The sequence below is a fragment of the Sorex araneus genome, chromosome 3 (assembly GCF_027595985.1).
Source record: "Sorex araneus isolate mSorAra2 chromosome 3, mSorAra2.pri, whole genome shotgun sequence".
In the NCBI taxonomy this organism is placed as follows: domain Eukaryota; kingdom Metazoa; phylum Chordata; class Mammalia; order Eulipotyphla; family Soricidae; genus Sorex; species Sorex araneus.
In genome coordinates this window covers 219,929,545-219,956,601 of record NC_073304.1, presented here as the reverse complement: position 1 = coordinate 219,956,601, position 27,057 = coordinate 219,929,545, and the positions used below count along the sequence as shown (strand labels likewise).

The window sequence follows — 27,057 nt, the reverse complement described above, 5'->3', positions numbered from 1 at the left end:
ATTCCCTTCTCCTCCTCCCCGGGAATCTTGCTTGGCACAACCTCCGCAGCCCGCCGCGCTTCTCGGCTCAGCCTCTAGGGGTCGCTGCGGGGACAGGGAACCCGAAGACCCAGGGGGCCCGCCCGAACCCCGGGAGCCGTCGTGACGTCACTTCCGACCAGGGCGGAAGTCCTCATCGGCAGACCGGGAAGTAGCTGGAGACTGGGAGATGGCAGTTCTGGAGGCCTTGGTCCCAGGCCGACCCGAGGCCCCGGCGCCCCCGCGGTAGACAGGAGCAGAGAAGGGGGCTCCGGATCCCGACGTGAAGCGTGTCGGGGGTTGAACCGGGGCCTCAGTAGGGATCCTGGGACCCCGACGGGCCCTGTTGGCTCCGCTCTCTGCCGGGACTGTGAGCTGCCCTGGCCCGGGCTGCCCCAGAAGCCGGCTCGCCGGGTACGGTGCCCCTCCTGGAGGGAACTGGCGAGGGTGGGGACTCCCCTCCTCGATCCCGGCGTGGCAGGTGAGCGCCCCGGACCGAGGGTTCGCCCTCACCCCGTCTCCTCTCCACCGCCGCAGGGATGGAGGGCTCCAAGACGTCCAGCAGCACCATGCAGGTGAGCTTCGTGTGCCAGCGCTGCAGCCAGCCCCTGAAACTGGACACAAGCTTCAAGATCCTGGACCGTGTCACCATCCAGGAGCTCACAGGTGAGCGAGACTCTTGGAAAGGGGCGGTCCAGATCATGACAAGGAGGCCGTTTCTGAGGTGAACGTCGGAAGTGGAGGGTGGGTGGTGTTGGGTCTCTCGGTGTTGGCCTTATTCTCGGCGTGTGAGCACGGCAAAGTCGCTGCATCTCTGTGGCGCCCCGTTTTCCTATCAAGAGCAAGGAGGAGTCCTGATACCGTGGACTACTGAGAGCTTTCGCCAGCCCAAGAAAGATCCTTAGTTTTCTATCACTGCTGTTTTGGACTTAGAGTATGTGTGTGTATATATATATGTGTTGGTGCAACACATCATTTGTCGAGAATTTCTCATAGACCCAGGGCCTCTCGTGCGTTGCTTCGTTTGGTCCGCAATACCTGTGGAGTAGTACAAACATAATCATCATAGCACAAATGAGACATTGAGGGTCAGAAGGCTAAGGGACTTACCTAATGGCTAACAGCTGGTAAACAGGAACAGAATCTCAAAAATCCCAAGAAGTCAAATGAAGTTAGATATAAGAAAAGTCAGGGGCCAGGGAGATAGGTTAGAAGGGTCCTTTGTGTTTTGCATGTGGAAGTCTGGTCCCATCCCTGGCACCACCCAAGTAAGAGGATAATCCCTGAGTCCCGCACTAGGAGTAGCACCTGCGTGCCACCCCAACCCCATCTTCCCCAAAGGAAAAAAAGTAAGGAAAGACTGAAAAGGCAGTTTATTTGTTTTGAAGTCACACCTGGCAGTATTTTAGGCTTACTCGTGGTTCTGTGCGTAGGTATCACTCCTGGCAAGTCTCAGGACCATGTAAAGTGGGGAGGGGGTGCGGGGTCAAACTTCAGTTGGATGTGTGTAAGGCCCTGCCCACTGTACTATCCATGGGACCCCCGATAAAAGCAACTTTTAGGGGTTTTTTTGTTCTTGTTTTTGTTTATTTTTGGGTCACACCCAGCAGTGCACAGGAGTTACTCCTGGCTCTGGCTCAGGAATTACTCCTGGTGGTGCTCGGGGGACCATATGAGATGCTGGGAATCGAACCGGGTTGGCCGGGTGCAAGGCAAATGCCCTACCCGCTGTGCTATTGTTCCAGCACAACTTTTTGGATTTTACTTTTTAATTTTTTTAGTCACATTCAGTGGTGCTCTGATCTTAACTCCTGGCTCTGTGCTCAGGGCTTGTTCCTGGCTCTGAGCTCAGGGATCACTCCTGGCTGTCTTGGAGGACCATATGGGATGCTGGGGATGGAACTTAGGTTGGGTGCATGCAGCTGCGTGCAAGGCAAGCACCCTCCCCACTGTACTACACTCCGGCCCCTTCTTTGTTTTCTTTAAAATATAAAATTATATGGGGCCAGGGAGGTAGTCCAGGAGTTAGGGCTCATACAAGGAGTTGACCCCCAAATCTTTGGCCTTCCAAGCATCACCAGGATAACCCTGAAGGCCCCAAACATGGCCGGGTGGTGCTGTAGAGTCCCATACTCCGCCAGGGAGGCCGATGGTCCCCAACACTAAAGAACCCAAGCAGCACCACCTCCTTGGGCCCTATCACTGAATTGCCAACCTGGTTAACGGAGTATCTGGGAGTGGCCCCTGGGCACTGTGAGCTGAGTCACACTGGGAGTGGCCCCAGAGCACTGTTTCTGACTGTGTTCTCCTTGTTTTTAGCTCCATTAATTGCCACAGCCCAGGTGAAACCAGGAGAGACCCAGGAAGAAGAGGCCAACTCAGGAGAGGTATGAAGCATACTGCATTGCCGCAGGGTCCTTGGTGTCCCTAGAGTCCCCACGTGTTCAGAATCTATAAAAAATGAGAGATACTTGACTGATTGGGACACAGTGGGTCATTGGAGATACAGGATATGCTTGAGGTCACAGGGTTACTAAGAGACGTTTGTTCCAAAATCTGGGAAGATGATCTTCATTCTTTGCTCCAGCCCCAAGAGTGTGTCTTTATTTTTGGAGAATGTAATTTAATTTTTTTATTATTAAATAGTGCACCTAGACTGTCAAATTTTTATTTCTTGGGGCTAAAGTGATAGCACAGCGGGTAGGGCATTTGCATTGCACATGGCTGACCCGGATTCGATTCCCAGCATCCCATATGGTCCCCTGAGCACCGCCAGGAGTAATTCCTGAGTGCATGAGCCAGGAGTAACCCCTGTGCATCACCAGGTGTGACCCCCCCAAAAAAAAACCAAAATTTTATTTCTTGAACCATACTTGATCTCCCTCAGAGGCTACTCCCTGCTTGGCACCCGAGGGTCCATATAGTGCCAGGGATTGAACCTGGGCCTTCAGCATGCAAAATATATCCCCAATCTTGTGAGCATCTCCCAAAGCCACAGCATATATCTTTTTGGGGAGCGAAGAGTAGGGCCACATCCAGCAATGCTTAGGGGTGTTCCTGCCCTGCTAAGGAGTGACCCCTGGCTATGCTCAGGGTGCCTTATGTGGTGCCAGGGATTGAACTGAAGCCAGCTGCATCAAAGAAAGCAAGTACTTTAGCTCCTGTACTACCTCTCTGACCCTGAATGTCATTTTATTTATTTGTTTTCATCTGATTTTCTGGGGGTTGAGGGTGGGGGCACATATCGAGTAGTGGTCAGGGTTTACTCCCAGCTCTCTGTTCAAGGACCACTCTTGCTGGACTCAGGGGACCATATAGGGTGTTGGGATTTGAACTCACTTGCAGGCAAGTGTCCTATCTGCTGTACTATCACTCTGGGCCTTATGCCATTTTATTGATTTTAAATTTTTCTTTTGGAGCCAGGGTGATAGTACAGCAGGTAGGGTGCTTGCCTTGCCCAGCTGGCCAGGGTTTGATTCCTGTACCCCATATGGTCCCCTGCGCTCTCCAGGAGTGACCCCTGAGCAGAGAACCAGTAATACAGCTTGAGTGCCACTGGGTGTGGCCCAAATTTACATGCACGCGCACTAACACACACACACACACACACACACACACACACACACACACAATTTTTCTCGTTTTTGGGTCATACTTGATGGAGCTCAGAGCTTGCTTCTCTGTGGTTAAGGATCACTCCTGGCCAGACTTAGGGGACCATATGGGATGCCAGAGATAAAACCTGGGTCAGGCACTTGCAATGCAAACTTGGCAGGGCGCACACCCAGCAGTGCTCAGGGATCACTCCTGGCAGTGCTTGGGGGACCACATGCAGTGACTGCCTTACCCACTGTACTATCTCGCCAGCCCCAAAACTGTCATATCTCTGGCAAATTTCTTTACAAGATAGAGGCAGAGGTTACACATTTTGATCACATGGTTCTATACATGTATCATAGTATTGAGAATTTAAATAACCAACTTTATTTTATGTTGTGGCAAACTTCATTGTGGGCTGATCTGACATTTCCCTTGTGTATAATTTTTTGTTTTGTTTTTGTCTTTGTTTTGGATGATGATCATACACCCGGTGATGATCGGGGGTTACTCCTGCCTCTGCTCTCAGGAATTACTCCTGGCGGTGTTCGGGGAATCATGTGGGATGACAGGGATTGAACCTGGGTTAACCGCATGCAAGGCACGCACCCTACCCGTTGTACTATCTCCCCAACCCCCTGGGGCATAATTTAGGGCATTCTCTCCCCTACTCCAATTAGTGTTGAGGAAATGCAAACTTTCCAGAACAGAGTGCAGTCTAGTTAGGAAATGCTGTTCTCCACATCAGGTTTCTTGAGGTCTGTCCCTGACATAGATCCCCTTCTTAGTGCACAGAGCCAGGAGTTAACTAGATGATGGACAAGTCTTAGGTTTTTTGCCAAATTCTGTGACTTCAAATCAAGGCTAAAGCCAAATAGTCGGGGGCTTTTGTTTGTTTGTTTTGCTTTTTGGGTCACACCCAGCGATACAGAGAGGTTACTCCTGGCTTTGCACTCAGAAATTACTCCTGGTGGTGCTCAGAGAGACCATATGGGATGCTAGAAATCGAACCCAGGTCGGCCGCGTGCAAGGCAAACGCCCTACCCGCTGTACTATTGCCCCAGCCCCTAAAGCCAAATAGTTTTGAGAGACTGTTTAGGAACTCAATTCCACCCCTGTGCTGTCAGAATTCTAATGCCTTCCTATTTCCTTCCCAGGAGCCATTTATCGAAACTCGCCAGGATGGTGTCTCTCGCAGATTCATCCCCCCAGCCAGGTGCCTGCTACACCTCAGCCCCCCTGTTCCTTGCCACAGGCCAGTAGAGTTTTAGTCGCACCCAGATTTGCATCCCAGCGCCAGGTGATGAAGATCACGCCTCACCTAACCTGTGACTCTTGTATTCCCTCACCCCAGGCCCATAACCTTGTTAGTCCTGTTTTGTCCTGAGGCCATTTCCACAGTGGGAAGGGACAGTCATACCCTTGCTAAAGAATTGAGCAATGCTGAGGGAGGGATTCACGAGTCAAAGAGAGAGGCTGGAGGTGGGGGGGGGAGTGTAAAACACCAAGTGGCAGTATTCACGTTTGCTTATCTGCATGTGTCATGGTGGCTGGCAGGGGGGGCGGGGTAGGGGTCATCTTTAAAATGGGCTCTCCTGACTCTCCTGTCACCACCATGCAGCAGTGCTTTGATGGCTCCCTCTCCCTCCTTAGTTCATCCAGGCCAGCCTTCGCGCAGAGTGTCCCTGTGGAAGACCTGCTTGGCCTTCCCTTGGGAGAGAGGTGCCCTTGGGAGTTGGGCTAGGAGGGGGTATGCGCCGTGAGGCCCCTCAGCTGTCGCTTGAGAGTCCCCGCCACTGGCACTGCAGTAGGTGGAGGAGGCCTCTCTGCTCCCTCATGTGGCCCGGGGGCGGGGGGCTGTCTGCAGGATGATGTCGACAGAAAGTGCCAATAGTTTCACTCTCATCGGGGAGGCATCCGATGGCGGCACCATGGAGAACCTCAGCCGGAGGCTGAAGGCAAGTCCTCCTTCATGCGGGTACGGCATGGAGAGGCCCTGGCTGGCAGAGGGCTGGGGGAGAGGCGGGGCGGGCCGAGGGCCATAGCCAGAGCAGGCCCACCCCTGAATTTCCCACCTTCCCCCCTTCGCAGGTCACTGGGGACCTTTTTGACATCATGTCGGGCCAGACAGATGTGGATCACCCCCTGTGTGAGGAATGCACAGACACTCTCTTAGACCAGCTGGACACTCAGCTCAACGTCACCGAAAATGAGTGTCAGAACTACAAGTGAGTGCCCACAGTGCTGGCCCTAGATACCGCTCTCTGGGTCCAGGCGCCGTCCCAGTTCCCTCCACCCCACTTCCCAGGCCTGTGCTCCCCTCTGCTAAACAGAGGCCTGGGTCCCCTCCGCTGAGAGCCCTGCCTGTGTCTTTGGCAGACGCTGTTTGGAGATCTTGGAGCAAATGAATGAGGATGACAGTGAAAAGCTCCAGATGGAGCTGAAAGAGCTGGCATTAGAGGAGGAGAGGCTGATCCAAGAGCTGGAAGATGTGGAAAAGAACCGCAAGATAGTGGCGGAAAATCTGGAGAAGGTCCAGGCTGAAGCCGAGCGACTGGATCAGGAGGAAGCTCAGTGAGTCATCCCCCCTTCCTGCCCTGGAGTCTCCAGGAGAGGAAACAGCTTCCAGCTAAACATGTCTGGTTAGTCTGTAAGTTGCAGTCTGCTGTCACTCAGCATGTCTGCACCCAGCCCTGCAGACCATATTTCACCACATAATCATGGTAGAGTCTGTGGCCTGTTTTTTTTAATTAATTTTTTATTTTTTGCACCCCCTGCCAAAAAAAAAAAGATGGGTGTGACTGTTATTTTTTTTAATTGTATTGATATTTTAAAAAACAGCCTGTAGGGGCCGGAGCGATAGCACAGCAGGTAGGGCATTTGCCTTGCACGCGGCTGACCCGGGTTCGATCCTCGGCATCCCATATGGTCCCCCAAGCACTGCCAGGAGTAACCCCTGAGCATCGCTGGGTGTGACCCAAAAAAGCCAAAAAAAAAAAATAATTAATTAATTAAAAACAGCCTGTAACTTTTATGTGATTATGACAATGAGGCAGCTTCTAGTAGTTGGGATAATCATACATGAACAGTCAGCATAAGTGAAAGAAGCGTGTTGGTTAAATAGAGAAACTGGGGCTCAAGTGGCAGTTTTGTCCTCTAGGGAATTGGACTCATTTGGGCAAGTCAGCTGCTAAACCCAGTGTCTCCTGGGAAGACGAGCTTTTTGGCCTACATTTGTTCTTTTTCCTAGTTTAAAAGTGTCATTGCAGGGCCTGGAGCAATAGTATAGCAGGTAGGGCAATTGTCTTGCATTTGGCCGACCCAGTTTGATCTCTGGCACCCGATATGGTCATCCAAGCCTACCAGGAGTGAGCACTGAATGCAGAGCCAGGAATAAACCCTGAGCACTGCTTGGTGTGGCCCAAAATGCAAAGTAATAGAAAAAAGGTCATTGCTCCTTTTGACCTGAGAAACCCCTTTGTCTAATGGAGGAGACACAGTGCCCAAACTAAGGTAGGGATTAAAGAGATAGCTCAGTGGGCTAAGTGCAGCCTTTGCATGCAGGAAGCCTGGGTTCAATTCCCAGAACTATATGGTCCTCTGAACTTTGCTGGGTGTGACTCCAAAACCAAAAAAGAAGGCCAAAGATTAATTTTTTCACAGAGTAGAAAAACGTGATACATTAGAAATGGTAAATCAGGACCAGTGAGATAGTCCAGTGGGTAGGGCATTTGCCTTGCATGCAGCCAACTAGAGTTTGATCCCTGGTATCCCATATGGTCCCCTGAGCACTGGCAGGAGTGATATCTTATTGTAGAGCCAGGAGCAACCCCCTGAGGATTGCTGGGCGTGGCCCAAAAATTTAGGTTTTTTTTAGGGTTTTTTTTTTTTCCCGCTTTTTTGGGTCCCACCCGGCAATGCACAGGGGTTACTCCTGGCTCTGCACTCAGGAATTACTCCTGGTGGTGCTCAGGGGACCATATGAGATGCCGGGATTCGAACCCAAGTCAGCTGTGTGCAAGGCAAATGCCCTACCCACTGTGCTATCACTCCAGCCCCTGTGGCCCAAACATTTAAAAGAAAAAATTAAAAAGAGAAATGGTAAATCCTAATTATTTAAGGACAGTAAGCATACAGAAGTGGAGTTGTAAAGGTTGAATTAATTGTAGCCAGTACTTGAAAGAACAACCCCCCGTTTTTTGTTTGTTTGTTTGTTTTTCAATCTTTTGAACCATACTTGACAGTATTCAGGAGCTAGTCCTAGCTTCGTACTTGGGGGTCCATGTGGTATTTGGGATCAAACCCAGACTCCCACATGCAAAGCATGTGCTCCAGTTTTTCAAGCTTTCTCTCCATCCCTGAAGAAACTGCTTTTATCCCACTTGCCCCGCTTCTGGAGAGACCAGCCATGCAGAGGTGTTTAGTCCCCTTCCCTCCACCTCATCTGCTGGTAAACAGCGCTAAAGTTGAAACACACTGAGTTGTTTCTCAGGTGAAACAACTTGGCTTGTTTATTCCTTTGCATGAACTTTATGCCAGATAGAACAGAGGCGCTAACTTAACGTAACCGTAATCACTGGAATAAGCCATGAAGAGGGCCAGTGAGAGACCTTTCCGCCTCGAACCGACAGCCTTCACTTGGTGCCCACAGGTATCAGAGGGAGTACAGTGAATTTAAACGACAGCAGCTGGAGCTGGATGATGAGCTGAAGAGCGTAGAAAACCAGATGCGTTATGCCCAGATGCAGCTGGACAAGCTAAAGAAAACCAACGTCTTTAATGCGACTTTCCACATCTGGTAATTAGGGTCAGAGGGGGCGGAGTGTCTGGGAAGCCCGTCATTGCCCAGGCCTTAGCTGCTGAGTTCCAAACCAGGGTGCCCACCTCCCACAAGACAGGATTGTCAACTCGACTCCAACTAGGTTTCTTTTGCCCTGGTGATGGAGTGGGCCCAGTCAGGGAAAGATGGTAGCCCTGCAGCTCCTCTGGACATGGCTCTCTCCCCAAAGCATCACACATGGATTACTATCTTTGGTGTATTACCATTTAACTAGTATCTGTGAGTGCCAGCGATCTGGTGGGAACAGTATTATGCTTTCTCCCATCTGGTTGCTTATAACCTAGTGGAAGAGATGGATAAATAATAGACACTTGTATTATAGTATGCTAATGGCAAACTTGGGGCCCTGGGGGAACTCTTCCTGATTTGGAAAGGCTGCACGGAAAGTCGTCCCCAGTGGAGGTTGGTGTTTAAGCTGGGACGTGAACTGGGAGTCTGCAGAGGAGGAGAGTTGTTCCTGGCAGAGAGAACATCATGTACGAAAATCAGAGGGGGGAAGTTAAATGAAATTTTTTAAAAATCAGAGGAAAGTGGGAGTGGTGGCTTTGGGATTTGAAAGGAGCTTATTGTGACTGGAGGTTGAGTGGAAAGGGGAGTGTGTGACTGGCTCTGGATACGCAACTGGACAGTTAGTTCCCACTTCCTAAAGGAGCTTGTTGACCTTGTTGGGGGATGTGGACCTTGTCTAAAAGTCAAGGCGGGGGGGCCAGCGCAATAGTGCAGTGGGAAATATGTTTGCCTTGCACATGGCTGACCCGGGTTCGCAGACCTTGGAGTCTCATACGGTCCCCTGAGCATTGCCAGGTGTGAACCAAAAAGCCAAAAATAAATAGTCAAGGGGGCCATGGAAGCATTTTAGGCAGCAGAAGTGGCAGGTTACATCTGCATCTGTGAAGGACTGCCTATTTAGTGGCAGATGATTCCAGGGACAGGGACAGAGGCAGCACTGTTGGCCAAGGGGTTTCATAGGTGCTGAAACAGGGCAGGTAGGAGTGCTGGCACTGAGTTAGAAGGGAAGGGGGCAGCTTTCAACAATTTAGGAAGCAGAGTCAACCAATTTTAGTTTGGTGGTTTTGCAGGGAGGGCTATGAGAGCGTTTATAGCTGCTGCCCAAGTTTCTGCTTAGGCCTCTGAACTGCAGGGGGATGGGAGATAACTCACATTTTGGCCATGTACAATAGATCCTGAATGTGGAAATAAGGAGAGAAGTCACTAAGCTTTGGTTCTCCCTCCTGGCCTTCTCCCCTCTTTAGGCACAGTGGACAGTTTGGCACGATCAATAACTTCAGGTTGGGTCGCCTGCCCAGTGTTCCTGTGGAATGGAATGAAATCAATGCTGCTTGGGGCCAGACCGTGTTGCTGCTCCATGCCCTGGCCAATAAGATGGGTCTGAAATTTCAGAGGTAAGAAACAACCCTGGATCAGAAAGTGAGCTCAGAGGACGGGGGCATGCTGTGCTTTGCAAGGGGTCCGGGCTCATCCCTGGCACCCCATGATCCCCCCCAGTTACTACCTGGAGCAAACTTGGAGCACAGAACTGGGAGTAGCCACTGAGCATCACTGAATATAGCCTTAGAACCAACCACCCAACAAAAAGCAAGCCTTTCTCTATGATCTTTGTTGGGTAGGGTATTATTTGGGAGCCATACCCAGTAGTGCTCAGAGCATACTCCCGGCTCTGTGCTCAAGGATTATTCTTGGTGTGCTTGAGGGACTATATGGGGTACTGGGAATCGAGCCCAGGTTGGTTGTGTGCAAGGCAAGTGCCCTGCCTGCTATCCTGTCTCACCAGCCTCTAGGTGTGATATAATTTTAAAATAAACTTTATCTGCAGCCTGGTGCTGCCATTGTGGTAGGAGTTCTTGTTCCTAACAGACTGGGAGGCGACTGCCCATCTGGTGTTCCCTCCCCACCCCCAGGGCTCTTTCTACTCAGTCCCTGAGCTACATGACTATAACTGTGCTCCGCAATCTCCTGTCTACACAACTTTAGTGTTTCTCAAGCTATTTTCAGGGGGTTTGTGATTTTTTTTTTTTGGGGGGGGAAAGGGGGTCAGATGATCACACCTGGCAATGCTCAAGGTTTATTCCTGTGTAGCATTTGAGGATCATCTAGTGCAGGGATTGAACCCAGAGCCTCAAACATGCAAGGCAAATGCTCTACCTCTGAACCACATTCTTGTATTTTGTTTGTTTGTTTTGGGATCACATCCAATAATACTTAGGGACTTCCCAGCTTGTGCTCAGAGTCTTTCCCAGTGGTGCTCTGGGAATCATGTGTTGAGCCAGGTATCGAACCCAGGTTTCCTGCATGCAAATTATGTGCTCAGTCTGGCCCACATTTTTCTTTGTTTTCTGATCACACCTATCTCAGCCCTGTGCTCAGGACTCTGCCTGTTGGGGCTTGGGGAACCACATACGGTGGCAGAGATCAAATCCAGGTCAGCTGTATACAAGTGTAGCTACTTTTGGTTTTGCCTTGTGCCCATCCAAACAGAGTCCCCAGAAGCCACTTGTTCCCAGAATCCAAAATTGCTCTCATGCCCCGGGCTGGACTCCATCTCAGAATGGACCTCACCAAGATATAAATTTGCTGAAAATTCGGGTATGTGGGTTTTGTGACTGAAATATCCAGATTTCCTTGGGGGTCAGGATGGGCTACCTCCCCCACCTCACTGTACTTCCAGAAGCCGAAGCAGGCACCTCCACACCTCAAAGCTGCCACCCATTTAAAAAAAGCTACTCTAGCTCTACCTTCCTAACAGAAATACTGAATGCCCTGAACAAACACGATGACCTCTTAGTACCTGTATTGCAAATCATAATGCACAAGAGGGAGGGAGGGAGAGTGGGGAGATGAGAGAGAGAGAAAGGCAAGGGGTAGGGGGTCGGAGGGAAACTGGGGACATTGGTGGTAGGAAATGTACACTGGAAAAGGGATGGGTGTTGGGACATTGTATAACTGAAACCAAATCATAGTTTTGTGATAGTCTATCTCACATGATTCAGTTAAAATCATGTGATTTTAAGGTAAAAGATTAGTACCTTCCCTGTTTTACTCTCTGACACCTATTTTTTAAATTTAACCCAAAACATTTATTCATGAAATGGACCTAGATGATTATGTAATAAATGTGGTTTGTTTAGGAAATACAGTCTTTAAGACAGAGTGTACAGGAAGTGAGAGAAATAGGTATAATAATTCCTTACATTTTGTCTGGTTTATTTTGGGGGGGGAGGGGAGCTTGGTTTGGTTTTCCTCTTGGAACCATACCCAATGTTCCTTGGGGGTCATTCTCAGCTGTTTTTCAGAGGAATATTCAGTATTGTTCTAGGGATCAAACCTAGGCCTTCTGCATGCAAAGTAGTTGGATGTAGGATAAAGGCTGAAATCTTGGACTTTGTCAGTCCAGTGATCACTGTAGGAGGAGTCCTGTGTTCATCTCTGTCTACATCTACTTTTTAGGTATCGACTTGTTCCCTATGGAAACCATTCATATCTGGAGTCTCTGACAGACAAATCTAAGGTACCCTAGGAAGCTCCCATTTTCACTAGAATGCAGAGTTCTTTCCTAATGAATTGGGGTTGGGGGGTGGGGCGTAGGGGAGAGGTTTGTAGAGATGTGGTTGGGGGCTGGGAGAGGTTTGGCAGAATGAGGTTGGGGGCTTCCCCAGTGGGTGCTGGTGCCAGAAGATCTAAAATGTTTGGGGTTTGTTTTTGTTTTTTGGTGAGGGAAGGGAATAGGCGTGGCAGGGGGCACACCCAGCAATGCCCAGGAATTACTTCTGGCTCTGCACTCTGGAATTACTCCTGGTGGTGCTCAGGGGACCATATGTGATGCCTGGAATGGAACCTGGGTAGGCCCCAAGTGCCCTATCGCTGCACTGTTTGCTCCAGTTCTGGGATAGTACCTTAACTCCTGTACTGTCTCTCTGGCCCTAGAATGACTTATTTTTAATAAACACATTGAGTTTCTGCGTTAAAGTGAGAAAATTAGGTAGGTGGAGAGAGAGTACAACCAGGAGGGTGTTTCCTTACACATCTGACCTGAGTTCAAATCCCCTGCACCAATATGGTCCCCTGAATGCCACTAGGAGTAATCCCTGAGCAGAGTCAGGAGTAAGCACTCGACACAGCTAAGTGTGGCCCCCAAAACAAAGAATTGACAAGAGCCAATTACTCTTGTGTAGTTTAGCATCAGTTCTTTGGGACCTATAAAGGAAAATTAGGTTCTGACTTAAAGTTGAAAAAGGACAGGGGCCCAGAGGAGGAAGTATGCACTGTTATGGGGAAGGATTCCCTGTGTGGAAGGCACTTAATCCATTCCCATTGATGGATTAAAGACAGAACATGATTAACAGTTAATAGGACAGGAACAAGCAGAGGTAACCTATCTTGGTGCCATATGCATAGCTAGTTTTCTTTTTTTGGGGGCAGGAGCTGCCATTATACTGCTCAGGGGGGTTGCGATTTTTCTGGGACAACAAGTTTGACCATGCGATGGTGGCTTTCCTGGACTGTGTGCAGCAGTTCAAAGAAGAGGTGGAGAAAGGCGAGACACGTTTTTGTCTTCCTTACAGGTCAGTATTCCCCAATGCTTAATTAACTTAAATTTATTAAGACCAAATTGAACAGTATAGTAAAAATGGAGGTAGGGCTGGAACGATAGTGCAGCAGGACGATATTCACTTTTCATGCAACTGACCTAGGTTTGATCCCTGGCATTCCATATGGCACTGCCAAGAGTGATTCCTGAATGCAGAACCAGAAGTATGTCCTGAGCATTGCCGGGTGTGGCCCACAAACAAAAACAAACAAAAATCAGAGGGCAGGGGGATGGTGCTGCGGGAAGGCGCTTGCCTTACATACAGCTGAGCCGGCTTTGGGCCAGAGTGATAGTACAGTGGGTAGGGTGTTTCCTGCATATGTTCCACCCGGGTTCGATCCCTGACATCCCAAATGGCTCCCCGAGCACTGCCAGGAGTAATTCCTGAATGCAGAGCCAGTAGTAATCCCAGAGCACCGCCACGTGTGACCCAAACAAAAAGACCAAAACCAAAAACAGTTGACCTGGCTTTGATCCCTGGCACTGCATATGATTCCCCAAGCCCCTTGAAGGGTAAGCCCCAAGCACTGCTGGGTATGGCCTGGAAACAAAAAGAATGGAAGTTTAACTTAGTATAAATAGAAATGCAGCAGATGGTGCAAAATTACAGGATACTATTGAGCAAGGACTGATCAGTGTTGCATGTAGGACAGAAAGTGACCCACCTGCTCCCTAGAGAAAATAAACATCATCTTAGATGGTTTGGGGCATGGAACTCAAGCCCTCTCTCCAATTTCAGGAAAGTTTTCCCCTGAAGTCCTTGGAAATATACTGGAATGAGGCTTCTTTTGGTCAGATTTTGTAGAGTCCAATGATGGATGGAGACCTTCGTTCATGAGAGCTGTTTCTAGCACCCCAAAACAAAGTGTTCCTTTTCTTCTGCCCCCCTCTCTCCAAGAGTTCAGGGAAGCCTAGGAAAACAGAGGAGCACTATATCCTTCACTTACCCTCTGCTCCAGGCTGCTCATCTGTTTGGGTGTGTGTCTTGTCCCTGTACTCTGCAGTGACAATGAGGCTCTTGTGACAGCCCTCTTGATTTTTGGCTTTCAAGCAAATCCAAAATACACTACCGTTCGTCGCCAAGAGTTCTTTAATGGATAAAATGACGTGAATGGTCCCATGATCAAATCCCTGCCCATTTGCCTGAACTGACTCAACTCAGATCTGTTACTAATGAGCCTCTGCTGTGTCTTTCTGCAGGATGGATGTGGAGAAAGGAAAGATTGAAGACACAGGAGGCAGTGGCGGCTCCTATTCCATCAAAACCCAGTTTAACTCTGAGGAACAGTGGACAAAAGCTCTCAAATTCATGCTGACAAATCTTAAGTGGGGTCTTGCTTGGGTATCTTCACAATTTTATAATAAGTAACTTGATTTTTTCCCTAGGGGGATTTTTGCCTTAAAGGCTTTACATTTTATTTGGGGAGTGGAGGAGAAAAGAGTTTTGGGGCTAGAGCGATTGTACAATGGGTAGGGTTTTTGCTTTGCACGCAGCTGACCTGGGTTCAATCCTCAGCATTCCATATGGTCCCCTGAGCACTGCCTGGAGTAATTCCTGAGTGCAGAACCAGGAATTCCTGAGCATCACCAGGTGTGACCCAAAAAGAAAAGTTTTAAAATTTGGGTACTATAAAACACATGTTTACAATACCAAAAAGAAAAAAATATTAACAAAAGCCACTTTATTTTAAAATATCGTGACAGTTTCCAAAACTACAACATGACATAGCTACCAGCATTTGTTACAGCTTTCACTCCTGATTCCATGCCCTTTTTTCCCCTCTCCCCTCAAAACTAATTTAATTTTTTTGTTGTCGTTTTTTAAACTGAGTTGAATTAAGATTGGTGTGTTTTCACTGGGTTTTATCTCTCTCAACTTCCTGCATTTCCAATATGAAAAAAAAAATTTGTTTCCACTGATATATACGATGGAGTGTGTGAGACAGTCAAATGAAGAACACAAAAGGTTTGCCTCATCACCATGTGTTATGATGAGCATCTTGAAATTGAGCACTTCTCTGGGCTCTAGTAGTGGAGGTCTACTGTAGTCTGTATTATAGACATGAAATGGTGTATCATGCTGTCTGAGACACTATGGAGAGATTTAATTATTTGTAATAAAAGATATACTGCAATCTGATAACTGTCCAGAGGTGCACTGTTGGGTTTTTCTTTAACTACAATAGAGTACACTTTGTGTTCTGGGAGAATTGAATTCAAGGACAAATATATGGAAATCCTGATGAAACATGTTTGGAGATGGACTAGTTTTCACTCTAAAAAGATGAATGAAAATAAATAGCTGTATAGAAAGCACCAAATGCATAGGCTTCAGTAATAGAACAGTGTTTTAACTTTTTTTTTCTTTTTGGGTCACACCCAGCAATGCACAAGGGTTACTCCTGGCTTTGCACTCAGGAATTATTCCTGGCAGTGCCCAGGGTATCATATGGGATGCTGAGAATCAAAACCTGGGTTAGCCTCGTGCAAGGCAAATGCCCTACCCACTGTTCTATTGCTCCAGCCCCATGTTTTAACTTTTAACTTTTAAGGGAAGTCTCTTGATGCTCAGGCAAAGTCATCCAGATGGTTATGTTTTTTGAACCCCTAAATAATACTAATCTACAAGTCTGATGTTCACTCTTTTTTATTTGGGGGCCACACCCACAGCTCAGGGCTTACTCCTGGCTCTGCACTCAGGGATCATTCCTGGTGGACTCAGGACATATGGGCTGTCAGGAATTGAACCCAGTTTGGCTGCGTTCAAAGTAAATGCCCTACCTGTGCTGTAATGTTGTGCCAGCCCCTCTAGTTAACTCTGAATAAAATTAACAGTTAAAGAAAAGCCATAAATACCATAAACAGAAAAAGAACCACTTGGGCCTGAGAGGTAGCTCAGAGGACTGGAGTACATAGTTTGTTTGCAGAGGACCAGACTCAAACCCCAGCACAGGGTCTCCTGAACACCTCCAGGAGAGATCTCTCAAATAGCCAAGCAGGGCATAGCTCCTGAGCACCACTAGGTTTGGCACCAAAACAAAAAATAAAACAACTTCACAAATATTCTTTCTTTTTCCAATTTTTGACTCTGATAGGGCAAAAAGGACATGCCTATTCGCCTTAGCTCTGATGCAGACAGAAAAATAAGCATGAAATTGGAACACAAAATACAGTTCAAAAGATAATTTGGAACTTTTGTACCCTGAGTATGAAAGTAAACAAAGGGAGGACTGGGTGCAGTGACGGAAGGCTGTTTATAGCTGGCAGATTCCGCCTGCCTCATGAGTTGGAGGAAGCAGCCGCCCTCAGAGCTCTGGCCGCCAGGTGGGGAGGAATAGGCTGCCTTGCCCCCGGAGTGTTGGCTCCCACGCTGTGAGTCAGGATTGCATAAGAGAACTCCACAATACTCTCCAAGGCAATGCCAGTGATGCTCTGCAAATGGCCCACAACCTTCAGAAACAGACATATTTCTTATTACTAAATAATCTCAACATGTTTCAGTGCACAAGAGACACATTGCTTGAGTCGTTCTCTTTAGCCAAATGTAAGGTTTTTTTTGTTTGTTTGTTTCTCTGAACTCAGACAAGATTAAATCCAGATCCCAGTGTTTGCTAATCTTCAAATCATATTAGGATACCTTCGCCTTGATAGTGTTAGCATGGAAAATTTCTGCTGGACAGTTCATTCTGCTAGAGATACAGTCTGTGAAATATGAGAAGTGGTATTTGGGCCTTGACATTTTTCTACTTGGGTGGATATATTTATTGGACTTATTAACATAATTATAAAGGGAAATGAAAAAGCTGAGCTTGAGCCTCCATTTCCAGCTTTGATGGAGGAAAGCCTACTGTACCCTAGTTTTCCCTCCCATTTCCTATTCTTCCCAAATGTTTGTTCATCATGATTCTGGGTCTTTGCACTTATCTTTCATAGATTGTCTTCCGGTTTCTTTAACTGATGGGCGAATGCTTTCTATTAAATGAATTCTGCCCAGGCTCGTCCTGCTCAGTGATGCATACCTGGCTCCAACACTCATGGTTTTGGATGAAAGCACTTGCTGCAATGATTGCTACTGCCAACAGCATGAAGTCTTCCTTCACTGAAATAAACTTTTCCCTAAATAATTAAAACCATATTAATTTTGGAGCTAGAATGAAACTGGATCTTCTAAATCCCAGGGTCATAGAACTTCAACTATGAGTTGTTTATGTTGATTATCTTAAAATTTTTTTTTTTCTTTTTTTGGGTCACACCCGGCGATGCACAGGGGTTACTCCTGGCTCTACACTCAGGAATTACTCCTGGCGGTGCTCAGGGGACCATATGGGATGCTGGGATTCGAACCCAGGTCGGCAGCGTGCAAGGCAAACGCCCTCCTCGCTGTGCTATTGCTCCAGCCCCCTTGAAATTTTTTTAGATGTAAAAAAATCCCCCAGCGGCTCTCCCCCAACTCAGAGGGATTAAAATATGAGCTTCATGTCTGAATGGTTATAGGCCTTTTGTTGTTGCATCTGTCTCCCTAACAGATGTATCTGAGGCTTTACACCAGTCTGACTTTACAGTAATCAGAGACTTTTGTCCAAGTTGCAATCCTGTGACTGGCTTTAAAAGTATTTCGGTAATTTTAGTTATTAGCATCAATAAAGGCAGAACTAGAGGGGAGGGGAAAGTGTATTACCTGAAGCCATTTCAATTTAAAGGTAAAAGCCTTTAGGGCTTTCTGATTGGACTCAGTCATCTGTATCCAACCAACACACTGGAATTTAATTAGCACCAGGCAACTAGAACTGTGCGGATATCTGTGTACTGGATGCTTTGCTAGGTTAATTCCATTCCCCAAAATCTTGTGGCATGTTTCCTATTTCTGGAAGGGCCTACTCTTCCTTACCCTTGTAGTTGACTGGGTGTGGAGTTTTCGATTGAAGCTCTCAGCAGGCTCTCATATATGGGTTCATGCAGAAGGTAGACTATGTCAAGTAGAGTCAGGCAAGTTGCATGCAGCTGTGTGGCTGGAACCGAACAGCCATTGTATCCTAGATAGAGTAAGGACATGGTAAAGAGCATAATGTGGGTCTTCTCTAAATCACAATTGTCTGTAAGAAATTTCTGATCTGTAAGAAATTTCTAGCTAGAGGTCAGTCTTAAAGGGCAAAGAGAGAGAGAGCAACCTCATCCACAGAATATATCCAATCAGTGCCTTTGTTTACTCCCAAACAATATCATTTTTTTTCTGGGGCTGGAGAGAGAGTACAGTAGGTAAGCTTGCCTAGATTTGATTCCCAGCACCCCATATGGTCCCATGAGCCCATCCAGGAATGATCCCTGAACACAGAGCCAGGAGTAAGCCCTAAGCACTGCTGGGTGTAGCCCCAAAACTTCACTCTATCACTGTCATCCCATAGCTCATCGATTTGCTTGAGCGGGCACCAGTAATGTCTCCATTTTAAGACTTGTTACTATTTTTGGCATATCAAATATGCCACGGGTAGCTTGCCAGACTTTGCCATGTGGGCGAGATACTCTCGCTAGCTTGCCGGACTCTCCGAGAGGGGCAGAGGAATAGAACCTGGGTCGGCTGTATGCAAGGCCCTACCTGCTGTGCTATCGTTCCAGCCCCGCCCCCCAAACATTAAAATAATTTTTTTCTGCAATACTAGAGTGCCTAGTGAGTTCAAATGGAGGTCAGATGCTGAGACCTGAGCTTTTCCTTTTTTTTTTTTCCTTTTGAGTCACACCAGCAATGCTCAGGGGTTACTCCTGGCTTTGCACTCAGGAATTACATCCTGACAATGCTCAGGGGACCATATGGGATGCTGGGAATTAAACTCAGGTCGACCGCGTGCAAGGCAAATGCCCTACCCACTGTACTATCGCTCCAGCACGCTGAGTCTTTCCTTGACAAATACCAGATAGAATATTCTCCTCATTCATCCTGGGCTTTCTTCTATTCCTCATTAATGTATTTTGCTGTTAGCCCCAACTCCGTGGATACTTCCTTGTTGCCTGCTATAGAAGACTCAAACCCACATACCATGAATACAGTTGATAAAGTACCTAAGACCTCCAGGAGCAGCTCCACATATGCCAGGGGAGTAGGCAGATTGATTTGGAAGTTTAGGGACTTCAAAACATCAAGCTCTGATTCCAGAAGTTCTTCTTTTGTATGTAAATACCCAAGAGCATGGAGGAAATTCAGGACTGTAACGTTGCTAATTATCTGAGCAAAGAAAACAGAGGGAGGAAAAAATGGTGCCAGAATAAAGGTCAAATATTTTGGCATATTATACAAAATCCTTCACAATTCAGCTCATGCCTTTATCTCATCTCTCTTGGTAGTTCCCCTTTATACTCTGCTTGTCATATGTCAGTACCTGAGGTCCCCCAAACCACTGCAGCCCCCCCAGTTGGCTACATATGCTATTTCCTGGATGTCTATCTCCTTTTCTTCCCCACTCCTCACTTCTTAAGTTCTGTTCTTCTTCTTGTGTCCTCCCCACTTCAAGAAGTAATTTTCTCTATGGACTGGAGAGACAGTACAATGGGTAAGGTGCCTGCCTTGTATATGGCAGACCCAGGTTTGATCCCCAGCATCCCATACGGTCCTCTGAGTACTGCCAGGAGTGATTCCTGAATGTAGAGCCAGGAGTAATCTCTGAACACTGCTGGGTGTAACCCAAAAACAAACAAAAGTAGTAATTTTCTCTAAATATGCTTATGTGATTTCCAAGGTTGATGAGGTACATAACCCTCTGTATTTACATTAATCAAAAGTACTTTGTCACATTATTAGCCTGTGTGTCATCTCATTAGATAATTCCTTGAGAATTCAAGATTTTTATTATTGTAACCATGATAGTTACATCTAGTACAGCTGGATATCTGGCCATAGAAAATAAAAATACTTGGGGGGGGGGGGCGGTCTGGAGAAATAGTATAGCAGCTAAGGCACTTGCCTTGCATAAGGTTGACACAGATTTGATTCCCCAGCACCCCATATGGTCCCCTGTGCCTGTGAGGAGTTATTCCTGAGTGCAGAGCCAGGAGTAAGCCCTGAGTACTACCAGGTGTGGCACAAAACCAAAAAGTTATTGAATTGATATTTTACCATGTAGGCATTGGGTATTGATGAGGAAACATTTAATCCTTTATAAACATTATAGTTTGCCTCTGAGACTGATAGGTACACTGGCAGTTCAATCATCTTATGTAAACAGCCCTTGAGTCCAAGGGAAAGAAAGGTGACCTGTGTGAATGATGGCATTTGTCCAGCAATTATAGTTTGGGAACAGAAATGAAGGCTATTAAATAACCACCTATGTGTGACTGTGTGTCTGTGTGTGGAGGAGGTATGCTTCGGAAGTATTATTACCCTCTGGAATTTCCACATGAGTAGTATTACCTAGCCTAGGAGTAAGTTTTTCACAGTCAACTTTGGATGAGCTTGATTCTAACATTCAGTTGCCCATGAACAACCCCAGATCCTTACTTTGTAATGAAAGGAAAGTTTACTCGCCAGCTGAACACATGACACAAGGCGCAGGATAAACTTGTTGAAAAGCTGCTCTTTCAGAGCCCTCCAGTTCTGAGTCTCTGTTTTATTTCTCAACTGGATTGTGGCTTGTCTGCAAATATTCTCTGCCTGCTTAACCATAAACCTATAAAGGGAAAGGAAGAGTAAACAGTTCACACTCATTCAAACTAAAGGGGTTGTGTGCTTCAAACTGTTTATCCTTTCCAAAATGAATCACTGGCTAAGAAAGTTACATGAACAAGAGAAGAAATAGTGCAAAATCAAGTCTCATGGTATGGAGCTATGTTTTATGGGTATCTTAGCTATTCTGAGAGGTACCAATTCACAAAGGCTTTATGCTCAGGGCTTTACCTTTCTAGGATTTCTACGGCCTGGTAGCACACAGATTTCTCCAGACACCATTGTTCAGACAGGAGAAAAATAAACTCTGCCAAAACAGGAAAGAAGAGCCTAATTCACAAGATGCAACCAAAACCACTCTGTGAACTCTTGGCATTGTGTGAAAGGAATGACAAGGCCAAAGGAAGAGGGTCAGGAGGTGAGAAAGATGAGACTGTAACAACTCAAGCTGAGCTTGGTTCTTTTTGCTGCCAGTAGGCAGATCAGAGGCATGAAAAGGAGGCTGATTGAATGCCAAAGACAAAGGCTCACCAAGCTCCCCTTAGAGACTCTTGAGCCTTCCTGTGGGTCTCAGCTGATAAAAGACTTGGCCAGCTACACACAAACATACCAGCTGATCTTATTGGCCTCTACACCATGCTGGGACCCCCCATCTTCAAGGGAGAGTCTTAGATAAAAAACCTTAACCTCTATATTGTTTTCAGTGGAATGTTGACAGGAACAGAAAGGTCCCTCCTGGTGCTTCAGTATTCTTTATAATACTGTTTGTTTAGTAACCACCCTCTGGCGAACTCCCATTGCTTTACAAACACGATTCACCTTACAGCTGAACACCATCTTCCCACCACCAGTTTGTTGGGTAAATCTGGGGTGGCTGAGCCTCTCCCCAGGAGCATGTTTGTTACTGTGGCCATTTACACAGTTCAGTTTTGCAGAGAAGGAAAATCTTTGGGAAGTGGGAATGACAAGATGCCTTGGCAAGATTTTAAGCCGCCTCTATTTCTCTTTGAAAGTACAGTCCCAGATAGAATTTTATTTAGTTTGCAGTATCATTAGGGAGTGGAAACAAGTTCTCAACAAAAATGCTCCTGCATAACCAAGAGCTTTTAGCACTTATGAGCAAAGAATTATTAATTACCATGTCTTCAGGGAAAATTTGACTTTCTAAGGAAGAAATATATAAATCAAGCTAGATAGTTTAATCATTTACTTGATATTATAGCTATCAACACCGTACCATTACATAAACTAAATCTTTGCTAGCATGTTCAATGCAGTAAAGAATTAGTTGAAGCAATTAAGCAAAAATGCCCTAGAACACATACTTGTGATGTTAGCAAGTTCTTTTATTTCCTAGAATTAAGAATGTAGGCACTCGTTTCTATTTCCTTTCCCCCCACCCAGTGGGGCTACATCATATACACTACTGGGGATTGCAGAATTTACCATAACCCCTGTACTATCTCTCTAGCCCTTATTTTCCATTTTAATTTGTCAAGAAAAGTGAACTTGGGAAGCCAGAGTGGTAGTAAATCCCTGGCATCCCATATGTTCCCCGAGCACTGCCCAGGAGGAAATCCTGAGAGCAGAGCCAGGAGTAACCCCTGAGCATGACCAGATATAGTCCAAAATCCCCCTTCCAAAAGGAAAAAGAAAATGAAAAGTGAGCCTGGGTTCACTGGAATTGATGAAAGCTGCACTTCTCTCTGTGCTGGTCCATCTCCAGTACTTACAAATATACACAGATCTATTGTTAACAAAAGATCTATTTCTGTTCTTTTTTTCTATTTGGATCTCACCCAGCAATGCACAGGGGTTATTCCTGGCTCATGCACTCAGGAATTACTCCTGTCGGTGCGCAGGGGACCATATGGGGTGCTGGGAATCAAACCCGGGTCGGCTGCGTGCAAGGCAAAAGCCCTACCCGCTGTGCTATTGCTCCAGCCCGTTTCTGTCCTTTTATTTTATTATTATTATTATTATTTGCTTTTTGGGTCACACCTGGCAATTCACAGGGGTTACTCCTGGCTCTGCACTCAGGAATTACTCCTGGCGGTGCTCAGGGGACCATATGGGATGCTGGAAATCGAACCCGGGTCAGCCGCATGCAAGGCAAATGCCCTACCCACTGTGCTATTGCTCCAGCCTCTGTTTCTGTCCTTTTAAACTAGAACTTGTGCTCTTTAGTTTCTATCACTGTTCATTTTGAAAGCCTGCTTCTTCCACTTCAACATTTATTCCCCAGTGTTGTGCAATTTGGTTTTGACTTTGGCCATCTTGCTAAATGACTATCTCAAAGGTGAGCAAGTATGTCCAAATCCTTAAATGTTATGGTCTTTTTGAAATCCTCATTCCCATTGTTCACACTCCCAAAGCATCTGAAACAGCTGAACCTTATCCTTCTAGAAACTTTCCCTTTGGCTTCCGAAAGGAAATTTTCCTCTTGTTTCTATTTCCCCAGACACTCTCGGCTTCCTTCCTTTTCTTCACTTCTCTTCTTCCTACTCCAGTTCCCACAAAATGTTTCCCAGGAATTGTCCTTGATTTTCTTCTCTTTGCTTTCTCTAGAAGCTAATCCTCTGCTAGTTTCAACACCATCATTGAGAAAATAACTCATTAAGCCTTTATCTCTAGTGCTAACTCCTCTTCTGGCTTACTTTTTATTAATATAGTAGTAATAGTAGTCGTCATCATCATCATCGTATAGTAATAGTAGCAGTAGCAAGGGATCAAACCCAGGGCCTCACACATGCAAGGCAAGAGACCTACCACTGAAGCAAATCCTTGGCCTGACCTGGCTTACATTTTTAAAAATCTGCTATAAACCATCTTGAAGATGAATTGCAAACATCCAAAACTCAGTAGATCCAAACACAAAGCCTAAAATCTTTCACAAAAATGTCAGGTTTCCTCCAGTTTTAATTTTTAATGTATATTTCTCATAATGGCACCAATATATTCCCATTTATATCTTTGTCATCACCTTCTTTTCCTTTTTATCAGACCCAAGATCTCACACTTACAAAGCAATATACTCTACCTCTGAGAAACACCCTCTGCCTATCCACTAAAGAACTCAAGATTTGGGGAGAGATAGTACAGATGGTAAGGCACACTTGCCTTATTGCAGCCACCTCAATTTGATCAGTGATTCTCAACATCTCATATGGTCCCCTGAACACTGCCAGAAGTAATTCCTGAGTCCAGAGGCAAGAATAACCCCTGGGCATTGTAAGGTGTGCCCCCCCAAAAAAAAAAAGAACTGGATTTTTTGGCCTCAGATTGTTTTTCATGGGCCCGAGCGATAGCACAGTGGGTAGGGCATTTGCCTTGCACGCAGCCGACCCAAGTTCAATCCTCGGCATCCCATATGGTCCTCCAAGCACCACCAAGAATAATTCCTGAGTGCAGAGCCTAGAGTAACTTCTGAGCATCAATTGGTGTGACCTCACCCCCCCAAAAAATTATTTTTCATTCATCCTGGTCTCTTTGCCCTATCACCTGAACTACTAACACATAGCCTCTCTCCCATCAACTCCAGTCTATCTTTCCAAACTAACGTTTCCTGAGAACAAAGTTACAGTCCTGTAACTCCCATATGTAAAAACCGTCCCTGCCTTGTTTACTGACTTAGCTCAGTGTCAACTCCTCACCGTGGCATTCAGAGATCCACACATTGGAATGTCTCCTATTTTCCCTTCCTTGAGTGGGACCACTCCTCCACTCAACCTGGATAACCCTACACACTCCCACACAGGTCGGCTCCTGTGACCTGGTCCCTTTGGGGAGAAATGCTGTTCCCCTTCCTCCTGCAGTCACCACCCAGCATTGCTTGCCCTGGGGGTTGCCCTGGGGGTTCGCTTCAAAAGCCCTGATACCTGGAGGCCCCACCTCTACCATAACAGACTGGCATGTGGCTCTGTGGCGCTCTTTCTCTCTCTCTCTCTCTCTGTCTCTCTCTCTCTCTGTCTCTCTCTCTCTCTCTCTCTCTCACTCTCACACACACACACACACACACACACACACACACACACACACACACACACACACTCTGTACCCTGCACATGGGTCCCCCTAGCCTGCCAAGATGGTGTATGTGGGTGGCCCTCAGGGAGCCGCAGCACTTCCTGAGGAAATCAAGAGTAGGGAGTAGGGGGTCGATTCACCCCCGGCTCCCCGGCACTTGGCACACAGAGTGGGCGCTGACGAAATGGATGAGCGTGAAGGAAACTGAGGCTCTAGCTCGGCACCTTCCCTGACGGAACCCTGGCTCCCAGAAACCCGCCTCGCCGGCCCTGGCTCCACACCCACGATGCGGGGCTCCCTGAAGCTGCCCATGCGGCCCGCGGCCTCCTGCACGGCCCGGTCATTCTGCTGCACCAGGTGGAGAAGAGCGTCTTCGATGGTCTCAGTGGCCACCACCCCGAACTGAAAGTCACTGAGGGCGGCCTGTCTGGGCCTCGGCGGTCTGTCCATTTTCAGAAGTCAGTGGAGGCTCAGAGGCTCACTGGATTCAATAAACCGACCCTGCGGGTTTCTCTCTGGAACCTTCTGGCCCCGCTCTGAGGTTTTCGCTCCCTTCGGGGTGTTTGTCTTCGTCTGAAGTGTGAGGAAAACCCAATTTCCTCTCCGCGTCGACTCAACCACAATCTTTTCCCGCCCCAACGGCACGAATCTCTCAGCCAATCGGAAAGCAACGCTGCTTTCCTCCGCCCACCTTTCTAGCCAATCAAAAAGCACCATCGCTTTCCTCCTTCCCCCCCCTCCTTCCCACCCCCCGCCCTTCCTAGGCCTAGCGGCTCCCTCAGTCGGAACACGGGAACAGGGACTACATCTCCCAGCGTCCCCTGCGCCTGCTAGTCCCGGCACGCCCCGCGGTCCCCGCCCTCCTGCCGCCTCCGAGACCGCGAAGGGCGGAGTGGCAACATGGCGGCGTCGGGAGCTGGTGGGCCGGTGGACGTCAAGAGTGGAAAGGCCCCCGTGGCTCAGCGCATCGACCCGAGTCGGGAGAAGTTGACGCCCCAGCAGCTGCATTTTATGCGGCAGGCGCAGCTCGCTCAGTGGCAGAAGACGCTGCCACAGCGGCGGACCCGGAACATCGTGACCGGCCTGGGCATAGGAGCCCTGGTGTTAGCCATTTGTATCCGCCCGAACTGTGGGCCGAGGGAGACCGCACCTGGGAGTGGAGGAAGGAGTGAGGAGAGCTAGGGCAGTGAGAGGGGGTGGACAGAACCCGAAATGCCAGTCAGTCCTGACCACTTCTGGTGCTGAGCGGTTAATGCACCTTAGTTCTTTCAAGGTGCCCTGTGAAGAACCTCAATGTGGCTCAGGGAGAGCAGTTGCCTTGCATGCAGCCCCATGTATCAGGGTCGATCAGGACACCGTATAATGTCCCCCGAGCCCCGCCAGGAGAGATTCCAGAGCAACATATATTATATATGGGTTATTAGATTTAATCCTGGTTATTATACATCAGGATCTGTATGCATATGTGGATTATTCCATAATAATAGAATCGGAGTGCGGGCAGAAGGCAGTCATTGATTTGAGAGGAGAAAGTAACAAGGGTGGCGGCTAGTTGAGGAAGAAGGGAATATGCACAGTCCAAGTGTTTTCCTAAATGCACTTCCCAGATGGTTACACCTTCTACTCAGTGTCCCAGGAGCGCTTCCTTGATGAGCTGGAGGATGAGGCCAAAGCAGCTCGAGCCCGAGCGATGGCAAGGGCATCAGGATCCTAATCCAGCCGGGCACTTGCCTCCATCTGCAACCTGCTGGCACCTCCTTCCCCATGACCCTGTGGAATCCCAAGTCTGGCGTCACTACCTGTGGACAATGATGTAGCCCAAGGATCAGGAGGATGATGATGGCACGGGCCCTCTTCAAGAAAGCACTGCCCATTTCCCCTCGTGTGGGAACTGGTTTTATGTGGCAACCTTGACTTTTCCCGAGAGTTCTGACTTGGTTTCCGCCCTTCCTCTTCTAGGGTTTGGACATCTGTGGGTGGGGGTGGCAGCCACGTGCAGGTTTGGAGTGTCCGGTGGGAAAGCTGAGGTCTGGTTGAGGAAATAAATGGAGTCATCTCTCTTGGGGCCAGGTGAGTGTGTTGGGGCGGGACAGGGCACTTCATGCCCAAAAGTGCCACCTTGGCTGAGGCAATGGCATTGCCCTAGGGAACTGGAAATGTTTAACTAGAATGACTTTTTCCTTGCGATCTTTCCGCCTGATTTAAAGGAGGGATCATGGTGGGTCACTGGGCTGTTGGGGACCGAGTGTTACCAGGAAAGTGAAGGTCACTCTTCTGTCCTCTACCCTCAGGAACTCCACTTTGGCTGGGGCTATAGAT

The 27,057-nt window shown here is 47.6% G+C and overlaps 3 protein-coding genes across 4 annotated transcripts; 2 read left to right on the top strand and 1 right to left on the bottom strand.

Moving 5' to 3' along the window:
• The first annotated feature begins 160 nt into the window (after positions 1–160).
• Positions 161–15,209, top strand: BECN1 (beclin 1). Of its 2 annotated transcripts, none has more exons than XM_055133392.1 (12): positions 161–432; positions 556–684; positions 2,338–2,405; positions 4,773–4,831; positions 5,483–5,573; positions 5,707–5,843; positions 5,995–6,189; positions 8,267–8,413; positions 9,709–9,858; positions 11,921–11,981; positions 12,893–13,035; positions 14,262–15,209. In XM_055133392.1, exons 2-12 carry the CDS (start codon positions 558–560, stop codon positions 14,428–14,430), a joined length of 1,347 nt encoding a protein of 448 aa, XP_054989367.1. In that variant the 5' UTR covers positions 161–432; positions 556–557; the 3' UTR covers positions 14,431–15,209. The 2 variants fall into 2 exon arrangements, with proteins under 2 accessions (XP_054989367.1, XP_054989366.1); XM_055133391.1 differs by having other exon boundaries at positions 4,773–4,870.
• On the bottom strand, positions 14,681–25,188 carry CNTD1 (cyclin N-terminal domain containing 1). Its single transcript, XM_004608806.3, has 7 exons — positions 25,020–25,188; positions 20,944–21,019; positions 20,548–20,716; positions 19,116–19,278; positions 17,950–18,094; positions 17,081–17,177; positions 14,681–16,511 (listed from the first exon to the last, which is right to left on the bottom strand). Exons 1-7 carry the CDS (start codon positions 25,186–25,188, stop codon positions 16,341–16,343), a joined length of 990 nt encoding a protein of 329 aa, XP_004608863.1. The 3' UTR covers positions 14,681–16,340.
• Positions 25,189–25,602: 414 nt separating this feature from the next.
• On the top strand, positions 25,603–26,803 carry LOC101557343 (cytochrome c oxidase assembly factor 3 homolog, mitochondrial). The gene is made up of 2 exons (XM_004608805.2): positions 25,603–25,852; positions 26,346–26,803. Exons 1-2 carry the CDS (start codon positions 25,639–25,641, stop codon positions 26,450–26,452), a joined length of 321 nt encoding a protein of 106 aa, XP_004608862.1. The 5' UTR covers positions 25,603–25,638; the 3' UTR covers positions 26,453–26,803.
• The last annotated feature ends 254 nt before the right edge of the window (positions 26,804–27,057 follow it).